The 26827-nt window shown below is 34.5% G+C and overlaps 5 protein-coding genes, 1 non-coding gene and 1 pseudogene across 6 annotated transcripts; 5 read left to right on the forward strand and 2 right to left on the reverse strand.

Moving 5' to 3' along the window:
• Window positions 1-3139: 3139 nt before the first annotated feature.
• Window positions 3140-4489, forward strand: LOC110636605 (polyubiquitin). The gene is made up of 2 exons (XM_021786383.2): window positions 3140-3306; window positions 3401-4489. Exon 2 carries the CDS (start codon window positions 3401-3403, stop codon window positions 4316-4318), a length of 918 nt encoding a protein of 305 aa, XP_021642075.1. The 5' UTR covers window positions 3140-3306; the 3' UTR covers window positions 4319-4489.
• A 4028-nt stretch (window positions 4490-8517) lies between these two features.
• On the forward strand, window positions 8518-9763 carry LOC110636596 (MYB-like transcription factor ETC1). Its single transcript, XM_021786371.2, has 3 exons — window positions 8518-9040; window positions 9216-9300; window positions 9391-9763. Exons 1-3 carry the CDS (start codon window positions 8989-8991, stop codon window positions 9476-9478), a joined length of 225 nt encoding a protein of 74 aa, XP_021642063.1. The 5' UTR covers window positions 8518-8988; the 3' UTR covers window positions 9479-9763.
• Window positions 9764-11292: 1529 nt separating this feature from the next.
• LOC110636594 (uncharacterized) lies at window positions 11293-13033 on the reverse strand. Its single transcript, XM_021786370.2, has 4 exons — window positions 12877-13033; window positions 12645-12762; window positions 11660-11751; window positions 11293-11556 (listed from the first exon to the last, which is right to left on the reverse strand). Exons 1-4 carry the CDS (start codon window positions 12890-12892, stop codon window positions 11492-11494), a joined length of 291 nt encoding a protein of 96 aa, XP_021642062.1. The 5' UTR covers window positions 12893-13033; the 3' UTR covers window positions 11293-11491.
• A 1120-nt stretch (window positions 13034-14153) lies between these two features.
• Window positions 14154-15748, reverse strand: LOC110636601 (probable xyloglucan endotransglucosylase/hydrolase protein 8). Its single transcript, XM_021786379.2, is given in 5 exon segments — window positions 14154-14662; window positions 14743-14890; window positions 14893-14944; window positions 15106-15206; window positions 15330-15748. Coding segments are annotated over 5 exon segments (900 nt in total). The 5' UTR covers window positions 15526-15748; the 3' UTR covers window positions 14154-14259.
• A 1470-nt stretch (window positions 15749-17218) lies between these two features.
• Window positions 17219-17298, forward strand: TRNAL-UAG (transfer RNA leucine (anticodon UAG)). Its single transcript has one exon. It is a non-coding gene; the product is annotated as a tRNA-Leu (tRNA).
• A 119-nt stretch (window positions 17299-17417) lies between these two features.
• On the forward strand, window positions 17418-19326 carry LOC110636628 (pentatricopeptide repeat-containing protein At4g21170-like; annotated as a pseudogene).
• On the forward strand, window positions 19327-20617 carry LOC110636629 (probable dolichyl-diphosphooligosaccharide--protein glycosyltransferase subunit 3B). The gene has a single exon (XM_058141127.1). It carries the CDS (start codon window positions 19356-19358, stop codon window positions 20433-20435), a length of 1080 nt encoding a protein of 359 aa, XP_057997110.1. The 5' UTR covers window positions 19327-19355; the 3' UTR covers window positions 20436-20617.
• The last annotated feature ends 6210 nt before the right edge of the window (window positions 20618-26827 follow it).

Consider the following 26827-nt stretch of genomic DNA (forward strand, 5'->3'; position numbering starts at 1 on the left):
AAGAGAGTGCTCCATCTTAACTCTTTGCAGCTACTGCACCTCCAGCCAAGAAAGGTAGAAAAAGATCTAAGTCTATGGTATCAAATCCATACCAGTCCCTAGCTGCTGTCTTTCAAACCCCCTCTGATGAAGATGAGCCACAGAAGCATGACCAGTTGGCTGACCAAGGTTCTCAGCCACCTGCTGCTAAACCTTCCAGGAAGAAGATGGTGCCTTCGAAAGCTACTCGAAGGAGCAAAAGACTAAATGATTAGAACATAATCTAGATTCTTTAGTTTCCTATCTGCATTTTTAGTTTACTAGTATGCTTGCTACTATTGTTGACTGATTTTTCAGTTTGCTACTGTTTACCTTACTGCGTTTAACTTTGGGCTAACTTGATTCTTTTTGGGTTAATATCTCCTGTTTCCTTTTTGGATGATGACAAAAAGGGGGAGAATAGGATGGATATGTGTTTATACTTGTGTTTATACTTTGACAAATGGAAGTATGTTTATGTGCATATTTTTTTTTTTTGAGAATATTGTGAATATCATATGAACATGCATTATAGCATAAACTTAGGGTGAGCTTTTGTATAGCTAATAAATTTCTTGGAAATTATGTGCATATATTTAGGGGGAGCACTTTCTACATACTAACTTGCTTGGATTCACGTAAACTTTCACACACTTTTATTTTTTATTCAATTGAGTTTTGTCATCATCAAAAAAGGGGAGATTGTTGACCCCGTGTAGCTCAAAATGAGCATTGATTTTGATGATAACAAAACTCAAATAGAATCTATCTAACCCAACTTTAAAGTGATGTGTAGATTCTTTCTCTTATTCACAAAGAATCTTTGAAATTGCATCTAAGGAGGAAGAATACTCAAAGGCATCTCAAGACAAATCCAAGATGAGAAAGGACAAGATTATGTAAGCCAAGACTCAAGGTAAAGGTATGAAAGACATAGAGATAGAAATTGAGTCTTAGGACTTATGTGAAAAGAATAGATGAAAGTTTAGTCTAATGGAGCTCAAAATTAAATTTTCTTTTAAAAATTTTCTCTCATCATGATCTTGGATATTACTATTGGAAAATATTTTTTCTTAAGGTCTAAATCAGATTTTTTAAAATATTACAAGTTGAGACATGCAGCTGTTGTATTAGTTTGCTAACTTGTTTGCTAAAATATTAGTTTGCTAATGAGTTTGCTAAAACATTAGTTTACTAACTAGTTTACTACTGTTGCCAAAATTTCATTAATTTGCTAAATGATCAGAGTTGCTCAACTTCGCACAAAAAGACAAAATAACAGCTATTTTGTCTTGAGCAGAGTGTATAACGTTCCAAAAAAGGTTTCAAAAGGACTAAAATGATTTGGGACTATAAATACACCTTCTTTACTTCATTTTACACTTGATGAAAGCTTACATTTGAACTCCAACTTTGATTTTTCATTTATTGCTTTCATTCAAGAGCTTTAAAGTCTTTGAGCTACCATTGGCAAATCTACTCATCTCTTCTTTATAGCTTGATTTGTATTAAGTGAGAGTGAGTACTAAAACTTTGAATTGCATTTAAGAGAGGTTGTACAAGCACCTATTGAAGCTTGAGAGTTCGAGTGCTTGAGATAGCACTTGTCAAAGGTTCAAGCTACCTTGGTAAAAGCTTGGTGTTGAAAAAGTGCAAAGAGCTTTTGGTCTCTTGCCTTTAAAAGAGCAAATAGTGGAGAGAAGACTCAAAGAGAGTTCTTTGAGAGAGTGGATGTAGGCTAGTTAAGCCGAACCACTATAAATCATTGTGCTTGATCTCTCTAACTTTAACCTCTTTACTTTTGTGTAATTTAATTTTTATACATGGCATTGAATGTTGAATGAATAGATTGAGTTGGTATATTTGAGAATTTATGAGTATGATGAGAAACTAGTTGAATATCTTATTATGCATGTTATGTTAAAAATTACTATAAATATTGATTAAAGCTTGAATTACAATTTAGGGACACTTTATTGAAATACATATCACTGTCATTATATATTAAGGAGCACCTAGCTGAAAAAAGTCACAATTTTTCATTAGATTACAAGTAATGATCGAAAAATTGTTAAAGTCCAATTCACCCTCTCTTGAACTATTTTAAGACAACATTTTATCAAATAGCAGAGGCTACAGAATTCCTGTTAGGAGCTACCATCTTTGCTGTTGAGATGTTTGTGCTTGAGATCGAGCGACTAATGGATATTGTGTAGATGCAGCCTAGCTTTATGTTTTTCAGTGAGAAGGAAAAACACTGACAACTCCTGTTTCCTGTCAGTTCTGATTATATACACCCAATTCTTTAATGAATTTAGAAATTTCTGCTTCAAATCAAAATAATGTGTCTAATTACAAGTGTAATCAGGATTCTTGTTAAACACACTCCTTTTTTGAGATGCTTGTTAAACACACTCTGTTCCAGAGAGATTATTTATGTGCATATTAGAAAATGGAAAATTTTTTACCCAGTGAAGAGTTATTGCGTTTCGTTAATCAATGAATATAATATGTTATGTACCAAATGACATTATTTTGTACAAAAATTAATAAACAAAATTGATTAAAACTCATTTCATTCGTGTGACACTTGATCGGATCGATTTAATCAACGAATCCAATTTTAATAAGGTTTCAGGATTTTCGATCTTAGAAGCAATCCTTATTGCTTTATATAAAAAAGAAAAATCCTTACTGACCGCAGGCCCAATTTGTAATTTTTAGTTGAACAAGTCAAAATGATTTGGTTGATGCCCATAATGATTCGAAATTAAATCAGACCGACCCACTTGCTAGGTTACCAAACTCAAACAATGATTAGATTTCCAACCAAACAATATTATGTCCATATATATAATATATTCTAATAAATATAAATAAATAAAAACCACAGATTGAGACCTGGCCCCATAAAGCCATTTGAAGAAAAGGCCCACTTGCAATTGATGTGGACTCCACCATCAATCACCTTACCTATTGTCCTCATCTCATCTCTCACCTTGTTAACTCCGTCAAAACGTTAGCCTCCGTCTGCCTAAACCTAGTTAACATTGGATTCCAAACGGCTACCAGACGCTATACTTTAACTCGTCAACTAAGGCACGACACATTATTTGTACACGTGTCCAAAACCCATTGCGTGAATTTCTCCGTTGCCGTGACGAAGTCGGTTATCTCCTGTTCTATAAATAAAACGCCGCACGCCTTGCCTTTCCACCGTTGTTATTCACTTATTCTCTTCCCTTCTCTCGTGAAGCTCTCGGAAATTAATCAAAAAGCCCCTTCAAGGTAAAATTTAAGTTACTTTTTGTGTGTTTCAAGCTGGGTTTCATGTTTTGTTGGTTCTGTTTCGCTAAATTAGGATTCTTTTTTCACTATACAGATGCAGATCTTCGTTAAGACCCTCACCGGAAAGACGATAACTCTCGAGGTCGAGAGCAGCGACACCATCGATAACGTCAAAGCCAAAATCCAGGACAAAGAAGGAATCCCTCCAGACCAGCAGCGTCTCATCTTCGCCGGAAAGCAGCTTGAGGATGGCCGTACCCTGGCCGATTACAACATCCAAAAGGAGTCAACCCTCCACCTTGTCCTTCGTCTCCGCGGTGGCATGCAGATCTTTGTCAAAACCTTGACCGGAAAGACTATTACTCTGGAGGTCGAGAGCAGCGACACCATTGATAACGTTAAGGCTAAGATTCAGGATAAGGAAGGGATTCCCCCAGACCAGCAAAGGCTCATCTTTGCTGGAAAACAGCTCGAGGACGGTCGCACTTTGGCCGATTATAATATTCAGAAGGAATCTACCCTTCACCTCGTGCTCCGTCTGCGTGGAGGGATGCAGATTTTCGTTAAGACCTTGACTGGAAAAACTATTACCCTCGAGGTGGAGAGCAGCGACACTATTGATAATGTCAAGGCAAAAATACAGGACAAGGAGGGTATCCCACCAGACCAGCAGAGGCTGATCTTCGCCGGGAAACAGCTGGAAGATGGCCGGACTTTGGCTGATTACAACATTCAGAAGGAATCCACTCTCCACCTTGTGCTCAGGCTTCGTGGAGGGATGCAGATTTTCGTTAAGACCCTGACTGGGAAGACCATCACTTTGGAGGTGGAGAGCAGCGACACCATTGATAATGTGAAAGCGAAGATTCAGGATAAGGAGGGTATTCCTCCTGATCAGCAGAGGCTCATCTTTGCTGGGAAGCAGCTGGAGGATGGAAGGACTCTGGCTGATTATAACATCCAGAAAGAGTCGACCCTTCACCTTGTCCTGCGTCTTCGTGGTGGGTTCTGAGTAGTTTCTAAGTTTCTACTATGAATTTGTGGTGTCTGGGAGTTCTAAATTATTGGGTCTCTCTTATTTTCAGATGTGATGTGTGATTGGCCTTTGCAAGGCCTTGTGAATAATGTTTGTATTTTCCTTATCGTTTATTAAATAAAAATTCATCTATTTCTGTTCCATTCATTTGTGGTTTATTGTACTGCTGTTTGATTTTAGTAATGTAAAGCTCCTTGGTTAGAGTTTATTTCAAAAAAAAAAAAAAAAAGAAGAGAATTTGTGATCATCAATCCTTATGTTAAAAGCAAATCAATCCTTGTGATTTTTGCTGTTAAACAATCCTTTTCTTGAGCCTTCGAGTCTTCATCTGCAAAACCATGCACAAGAAGGGTTAAACGCTGTCCTTATGCCCGTCCCCTTGTTATTTGTGCCACCCTAAAGCCCAATCCTAAATTTCCCCATCAGAAAAAGAAAGAGGAGGAGGAGAGAGATATCTTTAGTTTATATGAATTTTCATGCCCACCCTTTAATACGAGTTACTTGTATAGTTTAAATTAAAAAAGTGGTTCGTAAATTGAGGGAGCTGGATTTGTGAATATCTGTAAGTGCGTTAGGTAGGCTGGGCTTATTGCGGTCAGGAGTACTCTCCGATATAAACCTTTTATTTTCAATTTTATAGTTTTCTTACTCTTTCTCACTCCTCTCTTTAAACGAGATCAGGTACTTTCCTCTTCTTAAAATTTATAATCTTCATTTTAATAATCTCTTTAATTTCCTTTTTTTTTATTATCCTACAATTCCCGTCTTCATTTCTTTGTCATGATTCATGGTCATGATTGAGGTTAACATCTCATCTAATTATTTTTAAGGTTTGTTGAATTGGTTGGATTTTTTATGTGGTGTAGCCCTGTCACTGAGTAGATTGATGGGCGTTTTGGACATTGAAAGTTTCAGTCTCAATTTCTTCGGCAGTGGCTTGTGTTAGGAATGCAAATGCTGAAGAGGAACCCTTGATAGGAAGCCTTGTTTTGTAGGAGAAGTGGGAAAAAGATAACCCGTCTTCAGTCACCTTTTCTTCTCTTTCTGATGGTATTATTATTATTATTCAAATTGGATAATCTTTTGTCATGGATATTCAAATTGCAATTTGGCCTCTTAGGCAGAAATGAATATGATTGAGCCTGAACCTCAGGATGACGAGGCAAATATTTGAATACCTAGTTGATTTAACAAGCAGAAATAAGTTTGTTGTACCCAAATTTGCTTGCCACTATCTTCTATTGTTGAAAGTATATGTGTCAACCATTTTAAACCAATCTCACGGCTAATATGGATGTGCATGCTCACTATTTAATTCCTAAGGAGTTGGTAAGGTGACTAAATGTAGTGATTACTGATATGATTTTCATTCTCTTTATGGTGTATAAACTGGTATTTATTTGTTGTCTCCTTGATGTTATTCATTTTGTTGTTTTTCTTGTTTGATGAATTCAAACTGGCTTGGGCTAATTGCAGTAGCTACCTGTTGCAGCTGTAAGTTCTTGTATTTAAAACCAAGGGAAATATTTGTTACTTTCTTCCCATCAATTGATCAAAACCAAGGTTCATGTCTGAACTCGACGTCCAAATTCCTAAGGCCTTGGGTATGTCCATTCTTCATTTGTTATTCAGTTTTGCCTGGAAACTCTTAGCACCTTGGAGCTATTGCTATTATGATTTTAACAGGAAAAGAACTAAAAGTGAATAACATAACGCCACAAGAATGCAGCAATGATAACTTCTAAATTTTCATCCTGATTCAAGAGCAGCAATGATAACTTCTAAATTTTCATCCTGATTCAAGAGCCTTCTTAATACTTTAGCTATCAAAGTTGGGAGTATTCTCTGTTGTGAACTGGACCTGAATTGGCACCAAATTATCAAATATCAATTGAGCATGTATTTATATACTGTGCAAGCATTCTGACAGTTCTGGTGCATTGTCTTGTACGGTTTATTCAGATCCATATTCACTGAGGCAAATGCTACGGATTCAGATGGTGGGGCCATGGAATATGTGCATATAGGCAAACAAACAGAGAAATGGAAGGAAAAACCTGTCTAAACTGTCAAAGAAGGAATTAAGCTATAATAAGATTGTGAAGGACCTTAAGAAAGAGTTGTGCTGCAACAGTAATGTTGTCCAGGATCCAGAGCTTGGTCTGGTGTTCTTTTGCTGCATTAATTTCTTTCCTTGTTGCTATTTGTGTGTTCATATGCTTGATTGCTGCAAAATGTTCTATTCACGCAGGCTATTCAGCTTCAAGGTGAAAAAAAGGAAAAATATTTCCACCTTCCTTGACTTATTTAGGTGGTTATGATTTTACATGCCTGAAACCGAGTCAATAGTCGGCGCTCGAATGAAGAATCCAACGTGGCAATCAAAATGTCATACTCGGTTAAATATTCAGACCAAGCAAGGATTGCTTGGGCAGCCCAGACCGAGCAAAAAGATGTTCGGGCAACCTGGACTGAGCAGAACTCTGACCGAGCAGAAGACTGCTAAGAAACAAGAATAGAGTGACAAAGCTCAGCCAGTAACCCAAGCATCAACTCTACTGAATGTCAGCAATGTAAATCAATGATAAGGCCGGATCTTTAGGAAGAAATCTCGAGATATTAACTCAATATTCGTGATTCATGCAATTCTTGTAGATAACTACAATGGCTACTTAGCCTACGGTCTATAAATATGAGAAACAGTGGTTAATCAGATATGTTTACTCTGTCAAATTTTCTACTAAATTCTGTATTCACACTTTCTCTATTTTCAACCAACACCTCTAACTTGAGTCTCAGAGTGGCTAGTCCGAAGACTACCGACCTCACTACTTTCAGGTTCACGTGGCATTTAGACTGGTCATCAGAGACTCACATAAGCATCTCTAAGTATCATTTTGTCCCATGGTTTTGGTAAACAGGCAGGAATAGTGAAGGAAGAGCACATAAAGATTCATGGATTCTCTGTCCATTGTTTCCGTACTCAAGTGGCATCCAGGAAGAGTAACTCTCTCTGGCTATGTGTTCTACATTTCCTTTATCTTCTAATCTTTCATGTATTCTGAAATGTATAAAGAATTAAGTGCATCTTGATACACTATAATGAAGCAAAATGAAATGTACAATGCGTTTATTGTTCAATTGCTTTTAATTTTAATACATTACATTAGTACCTTTGCTTTCAGTTATGTTCTACCAAAGATGAATTAGTTTTGTGATAATTTAACCCAAAAGGAAACAATGGAGGGAGAAGAAAGAGAACAAACTTCTGCAATCTGTAGAAACCATTTTGTTACGTTGGTTGAACTTTTGACTTGTATAGCAGACTCCTAACAATTTCATCTTATTTAGTTGGGTTCAATGGGAAGGTGAAGCCATTTCTTTTTCATTTGGTCATTTACCATATGTTCTGATTCTGCTGCTCGTGGGCCCCCATCCATTAAGGGCTGCACATTGTTCCTAGTGCCGCTTCTATTACTGGTGAGCATAATTCTGATGTTCTATAATTCCATAATCTTTATTCTTTATGCTTTGCACTAAATATATTAATACAAATAATGCTATTAAAAGTTAACAAGATCCAAAACAATTAATTATGCATTGAACCCATTAGATTAACACAGAAAGAGGAAAAAAAAGAGAAAAAAGGAAGCCCTAATCCATTGAACATACTGGCAACCTATCCAAATAGATATAGTGCGGCTACATTAGGTTTCACAATGCCTTTGATCTCTTGAAAGCTTGCAGCTAACTTCAAGTTTTTTCACCTTCTCTAAGGTCATGAGATCAGCATGAATTTTTTGAGGGCCAAACCAAATGCTGATTGGAGAATATTTAATACCTGACAGTGAAATATTGATGTAAAGCATATATCAACAACTGAAGGATAAGGACATTTCACCTGCAAAGGGCAAGTTAGGAATGCACATTCATGATAGTAATAGCTTCTTGCCTGATCCAGCTAAAGAAACTGTTGTTGAATACTTCCAAGAATAAGTTAACAGAGAACTTGACCTCCACTTCCTGCCGTTTCTGGGGCTTTTATCTTTCTCATTTTCAATAGAAATGCGACAAGCGGCATTTAAATTTAAACATTAATCTATAGCTATAAATGGGATTAGCTTTTGAGAGAAGATAGCATACTTTATTATTACTAGTGTATTGCTACTCAATAATTTAGTGTATACAGACAAATTAGGCTCTTGGAATCCTGATTAAAGATGATTTCTTTATTGACTATGACAAATACAGAATTTATTAGCAGAACCTTGCAATTAATTGCAAGCAGCAAAAGGAGTAGATGAAGTTTTAAAGCCACTCAATCATCAACATGACAACTCAGAATTAATTTCACATGATTCTTTTTTTCTTTTGCATGAGCAGTTGGCTAGTTGGACTGACAATCAAACTTGCTAGATTTCAACCCTGTTACACAACTAACATTCTTCGTTTCCTCAGCACCATACATTTGTTTATTCTCAAAGATGCCTTTTTTTTTCTCCTGAAAAACTGTGCTCCTGTTAACATATTCACACACATAAGCACTTTCAGTTTCACTGCCTTTAAACCTATCACTATTGCCTCATAATTGAGTGTTCCTATTGGCAAATTGGTGAGGCGCAGTCTTTTACTCCATTCTTACCCACATGGCTGAATCTGAACATTCTTCTTCTGATGAGACTTATGTGGACTCTCAAGGTATTTAGTTTGAAATGTACTGCTTTGTTTGAGTTTTATTTCTTTTATAGTCCTTATTGCTTTTTCTCTGTCTCAGTAGCTATTTGTTCCAAGTTCTTCTATGTATCATGAAATGTTTGTTCCAACAAGACTGGATCTTTTTGCTCCAGTGTTGATTTTGAGTAGTTTTGTTCAGAGGAAAGGAATAAAGAATCGAAGCTTGAATTCTCTGAGGATGAGGAAGAGCTTGTAATTAGGATGTTTAATCTAGTTGGAGAGAGGTATGTTTACAGGGTTTTGTGTTTCTGAACCATTTAGTCTCCAGATTCAGAATCAGCTTTTTGATATCTAGTTTCTGATAATGTAATTAGGTGGTCTCTAATTGCTGGGAGGATTCCCGGAAGAACAGCAGAGGAGATTGAGAAGTATTGGAACTCCAGATACTCGACCAGCGAATGAAACTACCAGGCCAAGTATCACTTTTGGAGTTGACAAGATCATGTCTGCTTCTGTTCATTTAAGGGACAAGATGATTCCAAATTCTTCTCCTGTAACTCTGCAGTGTTTCTGTGCGAAGTTGGTCTTTGATTTTCTCGGGGTTGTTTTCATGATTTCTCATCTTTTAATTAGGATCAAGTGTCCATGTTAATATGTCCTTGTTTGAGTTCTTTCCTATGTTTTCATGTGCACCAATTAGACTGTTCTAAGTTAATTGGGATTGGAATTTGGATCGAGATTTTTTCACTGGCCACTTCCTTGCACCACCGGCCCCATGTGATTGTTCTTATCCGTAAATCCCGGTTTGGATTTTGCTTTCAACTTCATCTAAAAAAGAATCTATATGTTTAGTAAATGGAGAGAGTCGTGTCCAAACCATTTGGTTGGATTTGTCTCGCATTGTCGACGCCTATCGCCCTTCTCATTTTTGCTAGTAACATGCAGTTAGAAGGAAAATCAAGAGTTCCCTCTTTCTAAAACGTTTCTTCTTTCACTAACCTTTGACGGTAATATTAACGAGATGCATTGGTTCAGAGATGGAACAAATTTGATAAGGAGAGACTGCCACTAAAGCACCATTTTTTAATTAGTAGTGTTAACTTTCTTGCAAGTTAGATGAAATATCTTTAGATACTTCCTTTGAGCAGATGACGGCCGGTTCCAACAACCACGGGCTCACGGCGTGACGGGGCATATCAGACTTTCGCCAGAACAACGGGTATAAATTTCAGTGTGCACAGTATGAGATTGGAAAAAAGAAATAAAGGAATGAAGATATCATAAGTTAGGTTTTGCAAGTGGAGAATCACAAATCTTTTGACAGTAGACTGAGATTAGCATTTGCCGAGTGACAGTCAGACACTAAAAAACACACCTAATGCATGATTAGAAGCATAATATATGGGCTTTCCAACCCTCAAATATTCCAATTTAATCTTATTAGCAGCATCAAATTCTGCTACTAAAATTAGTCTATCAGTCACAAAATTAACAAAAGCTTTGAATAGATGTACCCGTGTGCCTACCACCAAAACCAATAATATGAACTCCTTAATCCTTGGGGGCAAGCTCATATAGAACTATTTTATTACTATTCTATTATGAATCCAACTTTTATCATGCAATAGACAACTCGTGTCTCTCTTTCTGGGGAGAGAGAGCTCTCATTTTTTCCTTTCCTTAGAGCCTAGAGTCTCTTTCTCTTAGTTTAGTGGCTTACCCCTCCTTAGTGGTGAGTTAAGGTGTAGATAGGTTTTAGTTAAGGGCAGCAGTGGTGACCATTTGAGGAATCCTTGGACTGTTGATACTTCTATGTGTTGGTTTTTCTCTATTGCTTTCTTCTTTGTTGGTTGTATTATTGTTTTTGCAGGTTAAGTTGACTTAAAGGAGGTGCCTTTGTCGATTTGTTTCATCTGGGAGGTGTACAAGGATATGAGAAGAGAGTATCTGTAAGATTTACAGCATTCAACCGAGAGAGTGCTACCGCCCTAGTTAAAAGAGACTGAGATGCCAACTAGGTCCTGCTCCTCCATTTTCTTCTTACAATGTAGGCGGCCAATCTATGCTTAAATGGTTCCCTTGACCCCAATGGCCTTTGTACTTTCTACGATTGTTTATGGGCTCTAGTTTAGTTGCTCTATGGTTTTGCTGGGTTGATCAAGCCTCTCTCTGCTGGCTGACAGTTCTTGACTAAGCGATATAAACAAATGGAAAATGCAAATTGTACCTAAGCAAGCAAGATAAACCAAATTGTCTATAAAATTATTAAGAAAGAATAGAGAAAAGCTGTTACTACCATATTTCATTACCCAGTAAGAATGAAACCCACCAAGCATACCAGTACATTACATAACAGTTGGTGATCTTTACAGCCTCCATTTCATATTGTAAGTAAATGATAGTGATCAATTAAGCTTGAAACAGTCCATAAACCATTACATCTAATTCAACATGCCAAATAGCATCTGCTTTGAATTATACATTACTTTGTTTGTAAAACTTAGTGTCAAGTACTTGCTTACCACACATTGCACAAACCCCTGAAAAATTCATAACAATGTCAGAACTAGTTACAAACTAAAATACAAGTTGAGAATATAAAAGTCAGAAAATAATCAACATTCAACACATCAACTATACTACCTTTGGTATAAGCACAGGTGTGACAGTATTTGGCATCTTGGTGTACCTGCTGCTTGCAAATCATGCACTTGGTATTTCCATAAGGAGTCCATCTACAAGCAATATAAATTCCAACACAGAATCATCCCATCAGAATTTTGAATGTAATTGTAACATACATTATCATGGAAAAACTAACAATTTAAATAAGACGCCATGTTGGGGAAAAATGGCATATAAGAATACAAGGTAACTAACCAACAACAAAGAGAAACTTAAACCTTGAATCCAAAGATAAAGAGGAATGAGCAACTTGAAGATATTGCAGCTTGGCTATACTCAGATGCACATGCACTCTGGTAGATCAATTTATCACATCATACTATTGCTATCTATCAATTGCTTATCCTTCACATTTTGTTCGAGAAGCAAACAACACCGAATTTGTGGTTCATAAATCATAAGCTCTGTTTGCTGTAGCAGAACATTATTAGTTACCCTAAGCCACGGTAGAAATTTTATTACTCTATTATAAAAGTAGCTAAACCATTAATAATAATATAGCTGAAATCCTACAAGTCAATCCTACAATTTTCTTCCATATATAGGTTTAGCATATTAAACATGGATTATAATACAAATATACAATAGCACTACAATAATTGAAGAACAACATCAAATTTAAAAGGAGAAAAGAGGAGGAGATTGGATTTGAATTCTTGACTATACATACATTGCTAGACAGGTGTTCAAGGCATGAATTCTTGTACTCGTAACTATACAGAAATTGATCTTGATATATCAAATAACCAAAATGAACCACGCCCGCCATTCAACAATAAGCAGGCAACTACTAAAATGCATGAAAACAATCGGTATATAAGTGCAATAAGCAAAACCTAAAATAAATTTCACCGATTTGCTAAGGCACGAGAACGAATTCAACTAATCAATAAAAAGAAGCCATCAAATTAAACGAAAAAATAATTAAAAAAAAAAAGCGAACCTTTTCTTCTTAGAGAGGAGTTTGTTCTCGTTGATCTTACGACCACCACCTTCGGTGGTATTGCTGGCTCCTTCTTTCCACTTATCTGGTACAATCACCTTCGATAACTTCTTCTCACCTAAACAAAATCATCCCTTCCAAAATTAATCCGTAATTTAAATAAAATCAGAAGATAATCACTAACTAAATAAGCCGATGGGCATTTAATTGGCAAAATAACTAAGAAACTTACACTTCTCGCAGACCATCGTTCCTCTTCTGGCAAAATTGAAGCCCTAATTGGAATTCTCAGTCTCAAAAACAAGAAATAACCCACAGAACTCGATTTAAGGGTTTTGTAATTTTGTTTGACCTAGCGAATTTACTAAACTATCCTCGGCGCATAGGTATAATTGCTTTGCTGGGTCGGTGGGCGTTAATGTAAAAACATTGGAATGGTAATCTGTTTTATCCAAATAGAGTGAAAAAAAATTGAAGAGTGAACTGGGGAAGTGTTACCGGTGCAGGTTTTTAACTCTTAAAATTATTAATTATTTAATTTTTTTCAAGATTAATATTTAATTTTTTGATGAAATAATTTTATTTAAGTTTAAAAATTAATGGTCTTTTTAAATATGTAAATAATATTAATAAAGAATTAAAAGTTATAAAGATAATAATTATTTATTATTAATATAATGCTAATGGTTCTATTAGTTTATATGAAAATAAATTTAATAATTATTATATTAATTATTTATATTAAAATTTTTATAAATTAAATTATATATAATAAATATATAAATTTATATATAAATATTTAATTTAATAATTATTAAACTTACTCTCTTATAAAATCAAGTTTATACAATGAATTTTTTTTTTCTCTTTTTATTAGATTAGTAAAGATGTGAGCTCATATTTTTTATTTATCAGGTTTACTATTATTCTAATTATGTCATGATATGAAATTATTTGGATTATAATAATAAATCAGAACATTTATCAACATATTTTTTTATTTAAATTTATTTTAATAATTCTTTTAGTTGTTTTGATTAGTGTAATTACTATAACTCGTCAGTAATAAATCTTTAGAATCAGTAATTACAATCCAAATTAAACTTGTAAACACATTAAAATTATTTATTTTAAATGTACCCAATAAATATAAGAAGAATGAGCCTTTAAAATTATTTTAAAAAACTCAATTTCAATATATAAAAAATTAGTTTGAATATATCCTTAAATATAAAAAAATAAAATCATTAAAATATAAATGTCTTTTTAAATATTAAAACAAATAAAAAAAATTATTTACTCCTGTTAGGACAAATAAAAAATTGTTTTTTTTTTTGGTTATATTGGCCAATTATGAAAAAAAAAAAAGCAACTGATCTTTGCTTACTCAAAACTAAGAAGTAAAAATTGCCCATCGGCCACTGTGGCAAGTCTTGTCACCAATAATTGAATAAATTAAATTAATTAATAAATAGTAATCCAATAATGCAACACAAAGATGGGTCCATGGGACAAAAAATACGCATTTTAAACTCATCTCAAAATATACAAATAAAAAGGAATAAAAATAGTAAAAGAAGAAAAAATTGATCACAGGTTCAATTGGTCATCAATTTCAATCCCATGGGCTCAAAGAGCACTCTACTGGCAGTGTTGGGTACCTCTCAGTGTCTTTGCAATAATCATAGATGACAAGGTTCCTCTGGACCCGAGCATAATCCATTTTCTGCGAATCAGAAAGATGCCAAGCTTGGTATTGATCCCACCAATTCTTGGTGGTGGTTGATACGCAAGCAGGGTACGCGTCTTCCCATTGGCAACCATCCACATTGAAGTCCTTATAAGAGGACACAAATGGAGCCTTTTTCCAGTCTGTCTTCTCTAGCCCACCTCTTGTGGCCCACTCATCTGCATTCCAAATGCTCGAGAATAGGTACATGGGCTTCTTGTTGGGGAAGAAATTGTTAGTCTCTCCATTGTTCTTGTGCACTCTTATGGGAACTCTATTTATAAAGAACCTAATATTTAATGGAAATTTAACTCAGTTAACTGTCCTGAAATGAAACTTTCACTTCCTGAAAATTGAATATTAACTTACACAATCTGGTGGTTATTCCAGAGGATGGAATAGGTGTGAAAATCCTCAGTAGGATCGAATCAAAGCATGTGCCTCATCTCACGCCCACCAGTTCCATTTTTGTATACGTTTGTCTGTATCAAATATGGCTGTCCGGTTCTATTCCCTAGAACTCAAAATCCAACTCATCCCTTGTTGGTCCTGCCCCATTCTCTGAGCACATCTGCATTCATTTTTCCATTTTCAATATCAAGCAAGTCCTCAAAGATCTCAACAATAAAATTTTCAAAAGTTAAAGCATTATAAGCATTGGAAGGCAAAATTGAAACTTTCTTGGATTCTTGAATGCTTTATCTGGTTGTACATATATCAAGAAAGACTCACATAATAAGCTGTCACTACACCAACTGAATCACCTCCAACCAGTTTTAGCTTCATACTAAACCACCCAAATCTGTATCTCTGCTTTGTTTGAAATCCACAACCTATTCATGGAAAACCAAATATATTTACACCCTGTTATAGAAAGAGAAGGAATCTTGAACGTAAAGCAAGGGAATATAAATAGCTTTGAAAATATTGAATCATAAATGCGTTAGTTTCTATACCTGTTTCCTTGTCCAAGGAAAGGTACCAGATCTGCCTGTCTTCAGATGTTTTGAAATGCTCCTCTGACCACATAATATTGAAATTGTCTTCAAAAGATCCTTTGGAGAAAGCTGCTTCAGATGGTATGCAAGAAGCAGCCAATAAAGCCGCAATGAAGAGAAGAGCTGCCATCGGAGAAACCCTATATCCCTCCATTCTGTTTGGAGAAGGTCTTAGAGGGAGGCCGAGAACAAATTAGATATTCTCGGTTGGATTCCTGTCAGGAGATGATGTCCAATAAATGATCAGCATTTCAGTGTCCCATCTTCCATGTGAAGGGTAGAACTAGAAACCTAGTTGACATTTACAACTGTTGATAAATTATTTGATCTACATCACATGTACAATTTTACCCATGTAAGCTATGATCCAGAGACATCCAAATCAAAGGCAATGTATGCAGCCATGTTGCCCCCATATAGTTTAGTGATATTTAAGTTATTTTTAAAGCTGTAAATTTTAAATTTAAATATTAATTAGAATTAATTAAATAAATAATTAAAATTTTAAAATTTTAATATATTATATTACATTATAAACTAATAATTCAAAAATTCAAACTTGTAGATTAAAAATGTTTATAATAGTTTTATATTTTTTACATTTTTTTCACGTAAATGCTCGTTAAATTTGAAATATGAACAAATACAGATCTATGGGTCATAATGATGAGATTATGAGATTGAAACCCTTAAAAAAAAATATTGAGCTCCCAACAGTGTAGAATTATGAGATTGAAACCGACCTGGGTATCTTAGGTATTTGATAAAATGATGCAATGCCCCAGAGGAGTGAGGAAAGCCAGGCTACCATAGCAGAATAAAAATGGAGATGGGTCCACATGTTGAATGAGAGAGGAGGGGGAGTGATTTTGATTTGCCATACAATAATCAGAAAGTTCCTGGATTGGACCACTGGAATTTGCAATGCAGCATATTCTATATTTTAAATTGCTCAGTGCATGGCAGTGCTGTACAGCACGGGCCTCTGATCTGATGGCTTCTCCATTCCATATCCAATAGGTTCTGGCAAAAAATGTCAATCCACATCGCTAAGTGCTAAAATTAAGGATTACTTTAGCTTAATTACAGTCAAAAAGTTCAAATTGTTTTTACTTTAAAGTGGCAAATGCATGGTTATTAGTTAATCACACTAAAGAAAAAAGAACTTTTTAACTTGGAGGAGCAACATGATAAACACAGTCACCAAGAAAACAATATCCAGATTCAAGACAATACATGTGAGAAGCTGATGATAAACCTTGCATTGAGGGCTATTAATAGCCGCTTGATTAGGAGTTGCAATGGTCCACAAACCACATGCTGTTAACTCTGAGGTGATGATGATGGACCCAATTTTTGCATTATTGTTGTGATTGTAACATGTAAGGAAAACGCTATAACATGATTAAAGTTTGAATTAAGTTGAAGATGTTGAAAGAGAAGACAGGAATACGCGGCTTTTTCACTGGTTAATATTTACAAAGGTTATATTTTGGAGTTATTATAGTCATGCTCAATGGCAGCCCCATTTGGCATTGTATGCGTCTCTCTTTCATCTCCTGTATTATTTTAGTTTTATATTGGCAATTATAATACATTTATTTATTATGTACCAATAACTCATCCACTCAAGCATTTGACTGACTGGATATTCTATTTTAAAAAAAAAAATAATAATAATAATAATAATAATTTTTATCAAAAACCAATCGATTTAAGGCGGATCAGATTCTCGAATTGGCCCTTCACTGGATTTGCCTTGGACCTCAATCAAATCGTAGCAAATCCAATCAAGTGTCTCAAGAATATATACAAATAAAGAAGATTGAAAGTAAATGACATAACTTGACAGTTTGGCCGAGTGGTCTAAGGCGCCAGATTTAGGCTCTGGTCCGAAAGGGCGTGGGTTCAAATCCCACAGCTGTCACTGAGAAACATTTTTGCCACTTCTTTCTTATTGAATATGGACGACGTCGTTTTTCATCTCACTTGCAAAATCTATTTTCAGAGTCCCGGATTGCTGTAGCTGCTACTCGTTGAACTCAGATGCTTCTTCTTCAAAATCACAAAGCACATTGAACTGCAACTTCTAAAGTTGGCTGGAGAACCCAAATCAAGCAAAACCAACTGGTGTCCCAATTCTCCTCTATTTTAGTCCAAAGACACAATTGGGTCTCACTTCTCTAGAATCTTAATCTCTCTTCCAAGCTTACCCCTCCTTTTTTTCCTCCTAATCATCCTCAAAACCCAATCCCATCCTCAAATTCTTCATCCGGGCCATTTCCAATCTAAAATTCAAGCCAGACCTCAAATCTCAATGCTATGTCACCCAAGTTTCTTTCGGGTCGGATCTTTCCATTTCTGCAAAGACCATCCTGGATTCTCTGGTTTGAACCCACCCTGCAGATGTACTCGTGAAGACCATGGTTGAAGCTTGTAGAGATAAAAGTTAGCAGCAATCTGATTCATTGCGTTGTTCTTGAATTTTATTTGCGTAAGGGTTTGTTTATTGGAGGTGTATTGGAAAATGAGATTTGTTGGATGTACTCCTTCAGTTCAAGCCTGTAATACACTTCTTGATGTTTTGCAACGAGAAAATAAGATTAAATTCGCTTGGTGTTTTATGGTTCCATGATTCGAGTTGGAATTTTGCTGTATAAGTTTACTTGTTCACTGGTTGTTCATATATTCTTCTTTAAGATGGGAAATTTGAGAGAAATGTTAAGTTGTTAGACATGGTTATTTGTAATTCAGTCATGTATAATGCTGTTGTTGATTATTATAGCAGAAGTGAGGATTCTGAAGCTGTATTTTATCGCTTAAATGAGATGTCGCATTCAGTACCTATAGCTCCACGCTGGATGGAGCTTGCAAATGTGGAAAAGTTGAAGTGATTGAGAAAGTAATAGCAACAATGGTGGAGAAAGGATTGCTTCCTAAGCCTCCTTTATCTGAATGTGGCTCAATTATCCATGGGTTTTGCGATTTGGGAAATATGAATGCTACAACAATGTTTTTCAAGAGAGCTTGTGATGAGAGGATTGAATTGCAGGATGCTATCTATGGGTTTATGTTGAAGGCATTTTCTAAATAAGGAAAAGTAGGGGAAGCTATCGGTTTATACCGAGTAATAAGTGGAAGAGTTATCACAATAAAGAATAGTGCTTATCGAGCATTTGTAAATCTTCTGGTGAGGAAGATCAATCTGAGGACAGATATGGAATACTTGAAGGATATCATGAGAAGGGGTTCTAGTCCTTTTACGTGTAGTTTGTGTAAATTTACCTCATCGCTACGTAGGGAAAAAAATTGGGGAGAGGTGGGCGAGCTGTTGAATGCGGTTCTAGAGAAAGGGTTATTGCCAGATTCATTGCCCTTTTGCTTCCTAGTAATGTTTGCTCCAGCAGATGGATTGATAAAGCTATTGCTTTGCATAATAACTTGGAGAAATCGCAAGCAAGTTTGGATGTAACAACAGATAACGTACTTCTTGATGGTTTAGTTAAAGAAGGGAGGATTGAAGAATCAATTACGGTGTTTGATTATACGAAAGGACTCAAATTAGTGACTAATTAAAGTTTTACAGTTATAATCCGGGGGCTTTGCCGTGCTAAGGAACTGAGAAAAGAAATGAAACTTCTTCATGAAGAAATGTTGAATATGGGGCTTAAACCTGATACAGCAACATATAAAAGCTTGATATTGGAATTCAAGTACTAGTATATCCCCTTAATGCCTTGGTGTTTGGTCTGTGACAGTACAAGCTGAAACTGCATAATTTGATCTCTTTTTTTTATGACTTGGAGCAATTCACAGGCTGCGTTCTGTTTATGAAGAAACGACGTCGTTTCAACGAGTTGTTGCCAACGAATGCCTGCATGTCAAATTCTCATTGGAAGGTACACGAATGAATTACCTTTTTTATAATTAAAAAAAAAAGTCAAAAGTCTCCTCTTCTATTGACTTCACCGAAACAAAAACGAAATGAAACGAAACTATTTCTTTCCACCCAGAAAAATGGCGATCTCTCAAAACATCGCCACCCGTCTGCTTCTCTTAACAACACTCCTCTCCCTCTTTCTCTCTCTCACCATTTCCACTTCTGACCCAGAAGAGCTCGTCAACGAACTCCTCTTCCTGCAATCCCAATCCAAAACAGGCGTAATCCACCTGGATGACCACTCCATCTCTCGCTTCCTAACCTCCACCAAAACTCCACGCCCCTACTCCCTCCTCATCTTCTTCGATGCCAAGCAGCTCCATGACAAGCACGAGCTCCACCTCCAAGACCTCCACCGCGAGTTCTTTCTCGTCGCCTCCTCCTTCATCCTCAACAATCCTGATAAATCCTCCACGTCCTACGCTAAACTCTTCTTCTGCGACATCGAGTTCAAGGAATCCCAATCTTCCTTCTCCCTCTTTGGCGTCAATTCCCTCCCTCACATCCGCCTCGTAGTCCCCAATGTGAAGAACCCAAAAGAATCTGATGCAATGGATCAGGGGGATTTCTCTAGAATGGCCGAATCAATGTCAGATTTCGTCGAATCCAGGACCAAACTCTCTGTGGGACCTATCCACCGTCCCCCAATTCTCTCCAGGAGCCAATTGGGTTTTCTATTCGCTGTTTTGCTAATCTGGACGCCGTTTATGGTCAAGAAGGTGTTGACCGGCCAGACATTGCTTCACGATCCGAAAATATGGCTTGGTGGGGCCGTGTTTGTGTATTTCTTCAGTGTTTCTGGTGCAATGCACAATATAATTCGTAAGATGCCCATGTTTTTGGCCGATCGAAACGACCCCAACAAGCTGATTTTCTTTTACCAGGGGTCCGGGATGCAGCTGGGAGCAGAGGGGTTCGCCATTGGGTTCTTGTACACCATTGTGGGGCTATTGTTAGCCTTTGTGACTCATGTGCTTGTGATGGTTAAGAATGTGACAGCCCAGAGATTGGTTATGGTCGTTTCACTAGTGGTTTCATTTTGGGCTGTGAATAAGGTTATCTACCTGGATAATTGGAAGACTGGATATGGGGTTCATACTTTCTGGCCTTCAAGTTGGAAGTGATAATGCTGTTCAGATTTCGAGAAGTGAAAGTTGATAACTTTGCGTTAGTGGGACTATATTGGTGTAAGACTTTGATGTTTCGATGTATTTGCCTAGAATAGATGACTTCACTTGAACTTTAGCTTCAGGTTTTTTTAACTGCTTCACAAATACTTAAGTTTTTATGTTAAAAGGTTTTGTCATGGTGCATGCTTTTCTTTGGTTGCTAAATTTGAACTCTTTTTTTTTTTTTTCGTCTTTGGAGTGATAAGATGCTATGTGAATGAGTGACTATTCTCATGGAGTGTAGATGCCTCGTGTATGGAGAAAAAATTCTAGGCACTTCCATGTGAGTATTGCTTGAATTGCTCCTAGAGGTATGCAATTATGAATGGCTGACGCTACTGTCATTTTCATATGCTTCTGTTGACTGTTGGCTCTAAGATTTCACTTTATCTATTTCGCATTTCAAATGCAGCCTGGCAATAGAACCATGATTTTGTTTCACAAATGTAGGTTGTGTTGGGCTTTGCTTTTGTCTGTACGATGTAGATGAGAAGGTTTGGAGGTTGTAAACTCTTCTAGTGTACTTTATGACTCAAATAAGTAATGAAACTTGACAATAGTTGCCGAAGTCCAAATAGTTTCAAGCTTCAAAATATTTGTAATGGGATTCTTGAAGATTAAGGCCTGGGGAAAAACTTGGATTGTCTTGTAGTTGGGGCAGGAAAGATGTCTTAACCATATCAAAGAGTGTGTTGATTAGTAAATGGTAGATTGACAGGTATAATCGTACTGAGCCTGTCTGGCTTCTCATTGATAAGTTTCCCACAAACTTTTTTCATTTAAGCTTTTGAAGGATCCATGCAATCCTCCAAATGATATTATTAGCTTATTCTGGTGAAAGCCAGTGATTGACTATTTTGAGAGTTCTGGAGAGAAATGGCAGTGCATCTGTTTCATTGAGTCATTAGAAGGTGTCTTTTGTACTTTTATTCTTTTCCTTATTGTCTTGTTTCAAAAAAAAAAAAGCTTTTTTTTTGTATCTCAGAAAATAGGCATCCTTTATATCTTCTGGGTTTGGCAAATCATATGGCTGTGCAAGAATCTTTTATTGAAAAAAATGGATGGCAAGTCAGGACAGTCCATAAGATACATGTGTTTCACTTGCCATTAGATATCTGGCAGATGAAAGTTCATTGATGGTCATCTTCAAATGTGCTTTGTTATGAAACTGCAACTTAGGATCTGTTCCCCCTCTTCCCCTCCCTCTCCCATATTTTTAAACTGAGAATCGGGTTATTCATCACAGCCATGTTTGGGAAGAATAAAGTTAATTTGTCACGAGGTCTACCTCAGTCAATTACCCAGAGAAGCCATTCTCAAAGTCAGCATGTTTGTCCTTTTAGTCACGTATGAGCTAGATTTTGTTACTTTTTCCCCTATTCAATTATGGTCTGATCTACTTATAGACATGACTACATATATATCCATCACAATGGAGTAGATTTTTCGCAAATGGTGAGCTTGGTTACCTGCAACATAGCATTAGGATATGACTTGCATTTTATAATCACGATGACTACCTGAAGTCAATATGATTACTAGGGATGATGAATGAAATAGAAAATCTGAAAATGTGTAAGACCTCCCATAATGTCCTTGTTGCAGGGTGTTGTTATGGATGTGGTGAAAGGATGCAAATGATTCACTTGACGAGTTTTATTTGGAAGCAAGGCTTAGCGTGGAGTTCCTTGATCTTTCTAGCTAAATAAGCTGCATTGAGAGTGCTGGTAAGGTCACAATTTTAGAGGCTTATAGCAAGTGTATCTCTGCCTCACGGACTGTGTTTAGCAGAGAAAATGTTTCTTGTTTGTTGAGACCGTAGAGTAAGTATTGTTAACCGGGTCCTGGACCTACCTATAAAAGGCAAGGCTGAGTTCTGTCCCGTTAGGCCTAATATTAATTTTCGGGTGGTTGTTATTGTGATGTAACTCGAGAGATATGGCAAGATCTATAATAGCATAGGCTCCAAAAGCAAGATGTAGATGAATCACCTCCATAGTTGTTTCCCCTTGCCAGCATTGCCGTGCTGGACCTGCACCTGCACTCTTGGTGCAGGTCTGACTTCATATTTTCTTGATGTGGTTGTCTTGTTGTATCTATGTAGATTAATAACGCCGTTTGCTAGACAAAGGCCAATTGGGTACTTTTCTTTGTGCATTCGAAACTTACATAAGATGGACAAAATTCATACAATTTATGCGTATATATTCTTCCACAACATGGGATCTTAATGGTTCTTGCAGGTGTATTTTTGGTGGAACTTTTTTTTTTTTTTTTTTTTTTATCAATAGAAGGTGTTTTTCATCTATTGGCCAATCAGACTCTTTCAATAGCCTGAAAATCACAAGAGCCAAAAAACGAGTTGTAAGACCCTGAGTTAAACGGTATATTTATAACCTCCAGACTTGAATTCGAAATGTCTTTCAAGTTCACCTTATCATTAACTATTAGATCAATGAATCATTGGTTTTTGTAGATTACTAACTAATGATTGAAAATTTTCACCACTTCCGAAGGGAAGTAAAGTACCAAACTTGGAGATAGAAATGTCTGGATGGCAAGTCACTATTTTTTATCATATAGTAGCAACACAACAAATGAAAATATAACCCAACATTGATGGAATTTGATCCTGAGGGTAAGAAGTCTTAGGAACTCAGCTTTACCGAATTTATCACCGGATCAAAGCCTCATTGGCATTACGTGTTGTGGAGCTTCAGACTAATACAAAAGATCATATTATGGTCCTCTCTGCTAGTTGCTAATATTTCCATGATTCAAATGCTTTGGAAAAATGATTGATTTGAATGTTGTTATGATGTAGATTTGTTAATTGATTCCCTCACCACAAGTGGAGGCCTCTTTGTGCATGATGACATTTTACGCCTCAACTATGGCTAAATTATTATTGAATCAAGAATTACTGATGTTGTTACCTTATATATATATATATATATATATATATATATATATATATATATATATATATATATAGTATAATTAATTTTATTTGAATTTTAACTCAAAACTACTGAAGCTAAAGTAAAGCTCAATTCAATGATGTTACTTTATTTGATGAGGTCAATACATCTTGAAAGAATCATCTTATTTGTATCATCGTTAACCGACTTCGCATATTACCCTATGTGGTTGGGCTAGCGTAGATGAGATCCAATCCACTGTAATGAAGTGGGATTGAAGTAATGGTTTTCTTGGGCTAACTTATGTCTGCCCAGTGAAGAGCTGGGCGACTGTATGCCTTCTTAAGTTCTCACGGGGTCTCGTAGGGCAATATTTTCTCCTAAAAAGGTTTCCAAATTTATATATCCACCATTGGAGTGCTTGCTTGGTGATGTGAGGACGTCAGAGTTCAAAATCAATCCCATCTCCTCAACTAAAAATCAAACAATTGTAAAGACAGATTTCAGTATCACAAAACTAAAAATTATTGATTTCTTTTTTAAAAGAACGATTGCCGAGCATTTTCAAAAAAACAAAAAAATTGCCGAGCGCAATGTTTGATAACGTCCGAATTTCCCAAAAACTAAATCACAAGTTGGCAAAGAACTAAATGTAGTTGACAATAATATAAGATGCTCTCAATGAGACATTAGGTCTGTTGAAATTATTATTGAGAAAATTATTTTTTAAATATATTAATTAAAAAATAATTTAAAATTAAATTTAATAAATTTTAATTATAAAAATATTAAATTAACAATATAATTTTTTTAAAATTACTTTTCTCAATAATTTTTAAAATAATATTTTTATTTAAAAAAATAATTTAATCCTTGCAAACTAAATGACAAACAGGCACATCATATTTATAATATATTTCATAGTGATATGCAGTCCTCTATTTCCAATTTTTATAAATACTGTTAGACAGGGTGGCGGTGATGATAAGAATTGAAGACTTAATAAAGAAGCATTACTTATTGCTTATCCACTAAATTTTGCTTTTATTGATTTTAGAATTGGAGCACTCACATGATAAAGCCCAAATTTTTTAATACTTTAAATTCTTTTTCACAATAACATTTAAGATAATATTTAATATTATAATCTCAATTAAAAATAATATCTTTCTTATTAATACTTATCGACAATATTAGATTTATATTAATATTTAAAAATTGAATGATTCATAAAACTTTATCCTTGCTAACTTTTTAAGATGATACAAATATTTTTATATTTTTAGTTAATTTAATATTCATTTTTACTGAATAATTTTACTTTAAATCACTATATAAATAGCTAATTACTAACCGTTAATAACTAGTAAAATAACTGATAACTATTAGAACAGTTAATATTATCAACATTAAACTGAGTGATGAGTCGCATGATTCTTTATAGATAAAAATATTAAAACTTTTTTAAATATAAAGTTGATGTATTGCAATTATATATATAAAAAAATTATTATATAATGAAAATTAATTTTTTAATATTTAAAAAATTATATTTGAAAAAAATTATTTCATAGTAATCATAAATTGCAATTAAAACAGGAAAAAGAAATTCAAAATTTCAAACCTTAAAAACATTAATTGAAATAGGAAATTTCCTATGAAAGGCGTGTATAATCAAAATCCAATTTTAGCTATCAAAGTTCTTTTAATTGTTTCAATTGGCAGATCACACATTCATCTAAAAAATAAATAAATAAAATTAAATTGAAATAAATATACTACACGTGCGTACGTTGGATTATATTTGTTTATATACAGACCTCACACTTAATATGATACTTAAAATTTCTTAATTTAAAAAAAAATTAAAGATTTATTCATTTGAGATCAAAGCTTCACCTTAAAACTATTTTAATATCTTAATTGCACTCAATTAAGCAGCACAATATTTATGCATTTTCCACTTTAAATAAAAATAAAAAAACTATATTCTTAATTTTTAAAATTTATTTAAATTATATATTATAACACATTTTATTGCCATCACTACATATCAACGAATTACGTAGTTACAGTGAATTTCATTTGTAATTTTTTTATCAATGGAATCAGCCGACAAATTGAGAAAATTTTTTTAAAAAAAATTAAATAATTATCAAATATTTAAATCCATCGATAAATTTATCAGTAGATTTAAAATTTATCGGCAATTAAAAAAATTATTTTTAATTAAAATAATAAATTTTATTAATAATTTTCATTCTTTCAAATTATTTTATTATTATAAAAATGTTTTTATTATATCATTAATAATTGTAAATACATAGAAAAAAGTGGCATTTAAAAAAAATAAAATGAAAAAAAAATTATATTAATGAAAATGAAAAATATAAAAAAAAATTAAAAGGGAGAAGAAAAAAAAATAGAAACGAAGATAACGATGGAAAAAAGAAGAAAAAGAGAAAATATAAAGAAATGACAGAGAACAGAAAAAATGATTAGACAAGTGAAAAAAAAAAGCAAGAGAAAAGTGGTAGAAAATGAGAGAAAATAGAAGAAAATAAGAATAAAGAAAAAGAAATAAGAGAAAAGAGAAGAAACTGAGGGGAGAAATAAAAAAATAGAGAGAATAAAATGAAAAAAAAAAAGAAAAAATAAAAAAATAAGTAAATTTTTTTTTGAAATTTATTTGTAATTTAAATGTTAAAATTTTTATTTTCATAAATTGTCAATAGATTTCGAAATTCCTTGATGTAATTATCAATGTATTTGAAAATTAATTAATAACTTAAATATATTTTTTTAATCTCATAAATCAATAATAAATTTTAAAAATTATATATGGGTTGATTATTGTAGTGCAAATTTGATAAAACAAACCGTGGTGGTGTTCTTCGTGTTCATCATTTTTATCTGTTGAAATAGCACGCTTTGCAGGTGGAGAGCCAGAAAATCACATAGTAGACAAAACCTAGCCAATTAAGTTGGATTCATAATAATTTTATTTTGATAATTCATCATGATTAATAGTGAAAATATGCTTATTATAGAAATAACAGGTGAGTAATTATTCTCGGCTAACTAGTGGGATATCATTGTTACCATTATATGGTAATTGATAGCGATAGCCATTTAAATACTTTACTGGAATCTAAAAATTCATAAAGATTATTTGTGTACTTAACTAAAATCCTGATAGAATTGTTTAGATCTCAAATTACAATTAATATTTTATTACAATATTTAATGAAATTATTCCTAAAGGCTTTGTCGGGCATGTTTCCTTAATTTATTTGGGCATGGATATATAACTTTTGATCTGTAATACATTATCGATGAACTTTAGGCTAATGTCATGATTAACAAAAGACAACTTGTTTAGTTGGTCTCCTAATGTTTATTCAAAGACTATAAAACACCATTAAG

The sequence above is a fragment of the Hevea brasiliensis genome, chromosome 18 (assembly GCF_030052815.1).
Source record: "Hevea brasiliensis isolate MT/VB/25A 57/8 chromosome 18, ASM3005281v1, whole genome shotgun sequence".
Classification (NCBI taxonomy): domain Eukaryota; kingdom Viridiplantae; phylum Streptophyta; class Magnoliopsida; order Malpighiales; family Euphorbiaceae; genus Hevea; species Hevea brasiliensis.